We start from the raw sequence: 3,352 nt of genomic DNA on the forward strand, positions 1-3,352 counted from the left end.
TTTAACGCTGTTATTCTGGACTTTTTATCTATTTTTCTTGTCTCTTTTATATTCGCACCTTGCTCTTGTTTTCTTAGCGTACTATACCTTTTTCTGTAATGTTAGCGTATTTTATTTGTTACTGCATTGTTGCATTGTATGTGTTTTTTTATCGTGTCCTACCTGTAAAGCACTTTTAGTCGTTGTAAATGTGCTATATAAACAAAGCTGACTTGACTCGACGTGACAGATGTTCTCAGGATGTAAAAAGCACACACACGCAAATCCACACACACACGCACACGGTGCATTTCAGACAGCCTCGACAAACAAACCAATGTTTTAAACCCACTCACTGCTACTCCTCGTTATTTATCTTCACATCAACATGATAATAATCAGAACCGTTCACCGCTCCCCTCCTCTTCCCGTTACGCCTCATGCAACTTTAATCAGCCAAACCACGGAGCCCCTCTGGTTGTTTTTGAATTTCCACATCACATTATCGTAATGACTCAGTGGCAGATACAGTGTGCTATTATCGGGAGAGGCATGCCGAAGCTAGCGGCGCCGGCTCTCGTGTTGTTTACCTATTCACACAATGTCTGCCGCACGGCAAATGATGAATTAGGGGGCTGGCCAGAACTTTATTAGGGGAGTGGGTGAGGGAGTGACTAATCTAACCGTAATGATTTTTCTTCATCCACTTTGACATAACGCTGCACATCTCTCTTGGCAAAAGCGGCGTACGGTGACTTACATCCTGCATCAACGAGTCGTACTGTGCCGTCTGTAAGACTTTGATTAAGTGTCTTCACTGCATGCATTAAGAGAGAGAGAGAGAGAGAGAGAGAGAGAGAGAGAGAGAGAGAGAGAGAGAGAGAGAGAGAGAGAGAGAGAGAGGGCAGGTGATCCACCACAAGCCACTGTCAAATGCACTCAAACATGTCATTTTTAAGACTCAAACTGTCCGTCTCTGGGTACGCGTCCCAGAATACTATTATTATTACATTGGAGAACATTCCAATGTTTTTACACCTCACTGATGCTGTCCTGGTTCTCAGCCGCCATGTTGTTTCCCAGCTCTGGCCTCTCACACCACGTCACGCTCCAAACGTTCAGGAGGCGTCACTCAGTGTTTGGGCTACGATTGTTACTGAAGCTCACGTCACCCTGCTCACCTGTGTCTCTGTGTCTGAACTATAATAACATGTTAATTCGAGGAAGTGACCTACTGCAGGTTCAAGGTATCATCTGATATCGAGTACTGATACCGTTGCATTTAACAAACCGTATAGAGTTAGACCATTCGCGTTATGTCACTGGACAATGATTATTGAGATATTTTTTCTCCATTAGAGATCTAACATAATTTTTTTTTAATGCTGTATGCTCCTGCCTTTGTCCTTGACCGAGGTAATAATGATAATAATAATAATACATCAAATTAGTTTTGATCTACCCCCCCTCCCCTTCCTGGTCGTTGCGCGCATTTGCCCCCCACTTGCCGGTCTAGGGAGGGTCGATAGATACTATCACATGCCCCCTCCGATACATGCGGAGTCAGCCAGCCGCTTGTTTTCACCCGACAGCGAGGACTCTCACAGGGGAGCGTAACGTAACGCGTGGGAGGCTCACACTACTTCCCCCAGTCACCTCCCTCGCTGAGCAGGCGCCCCGACCGACCTGTAGGAGTCGCTGTTTACAACGACCAGGATACACACCCCGCCGGCTTCCCACCCGCTTCCCACCAACACTGCCAATTGGTCAGTATGGACGACCGACCAAGCCGGCGGTACCGCTGACAGCTGGATTCGATACCAGTGTATCTGTGGTGGTAGACAGACGCTTAGTCCGCTGCGCTACCCAGCCGCGCCATAATACATACAATTTGTATAGCGCTTTTTCCGAATGCTCAAAGACACTTTACAGGACAAAACAACAAATGCAGTTTTAGTAGAGAAAATAGGTAAGAGGTACTGCCGCTACAACTGGAGTTGGTCCCTCTGGCACCCCACTGTGGCTGCCCACTGCTCCAGCAGTGGAATAACTTCCCCACACAGGGATTATAATGAAGTGGAACTAACTTATCGGCGCATCATCCCTAAACCACGAGTATATTTCTTGTGGATATCTGACCGTTCCTCTGTGCCTCCTCTCCCCCCAGGCCAGCGAGTACATCTTCAAGTACATCGTTCAGTCCCGGCGCCTCTTCTCCCTGGCCACCGGGGGGCAGAACGAGGAGGAGTTCCGCGTCTGCGTCCACGAGCTCTTCATGTCCATCCGCTTCTTCCTGTCGCAGGACAACACGGCCACCAGCCCCATGACACAGACACAGGTTGGTACTGGTACTGCGCGTGCTCGTGAGCCCCATGACACAGACACAGGTTGGTACTGGTACTGCGCGTGGAGCACGAGGATGGCTCCAGTATGTCATCAGGCTGTGATCTTGTAAGCAGTCCATCTGCTAAATCCATCTGCGAGTGTGTGCGGGTGTTTGTTTCAAGTTTCTTTATTAGTTGTCATACAGAACTACAGAATACTTGTATACACAATGCTTCTTTCTGTTACGCTCCAGAGACTGTGCTAGGCAAAAATAGATAAGTATAAAATAAGTATAGCAAGTATAAAATAGAAGTCAAGTACGTAGACAAAAATGTTCAGTATATACATATGTACAATGTTCAATGCAGAGTAGAAGTAACTGAGTTACCATACTATATACTATACAGTGCAAAGGATGAGGTACAATTTAGGTACAATTTACAGTAAGGTGTAATGAGGTATGGGTTGTAGTGCAAATCCGTTACCAATAAATATAAAGTGTGCTTAGGTGTTCTAAAGTGGGTAAAGTGGGTGCTGCAGTGAGTTGTTTGTTTAAAGTGAGTGTGTGCGTGTGGATGTGTGTGCTGTGAGTGCATTTGATGGTTGTTACATAGTGTTATTGTTCATTGAGCATCCTGATGGCCTGGGGATAGAAGCTTCTCCTGAGTCTCTCTGTGCTTGCCATGAGACTCCGGTATCGCTTGCCTGACCGCAGCAGTTCAAAGAGGCAGTTGTTTGTGTGTCTTTCTGTATTCCTACTATCTCGCTACTCGATGCATATTGATATCCCTCTTTTCATCTCACTCCTTCCTCTTCCCCCCTCTTCTACGTATCCTTCATCCTCCTTCCATCTTCTCTCCTCCTTCTCCTCTGCCATTGTTCTTTAAATCTCATCATCACGTCTGTGTTCACCTATAACACCTGTGTTTTTTTTGTCTAGACAACAGATGTCTGGGGGCCCTGGTGGTGGGCCCTTCAGTTGCTATGAGACTTATTATTGAAGCCCTGAACACACTCAATTATATGAGTATTAACATTCTGCAACAAC

At 46.3% G+C, this 3,352-nt stretch overlaps 1 protein-coding gene across 1 annotated transcript in view; it reads left to right on the forward strand.

Moving 5' to 3' along the window:
* Positions 1–3,352, forward strand: part of dock4b (dedicator of cytokinesis 4b) — a gene marked incomplete at its 3' end in the record, with an annotated part of 397,129 nt that overhangs the window by 242,369 nt on the left and 151,408 nt on the right. The window contains 1 exon segment of the mRNA XM_084331105.1: positions 2,147–2,327. Coding sequence (XP_084187231.1) covers positions 2,147–2,327 — 181 coding nt within the window.

This window comes from Notolepis coatsorum (assembly GCF_963971535.1).
Source record: "Notolepis coatsorum genome assembly, chromosome: 15".
Lineage (NCBI taxonomy): Eukaryota > Metazoa > Chordata > Actinopteri > Aulopiformes > Paralepididae > Notolepis > Notolepis coatsorum.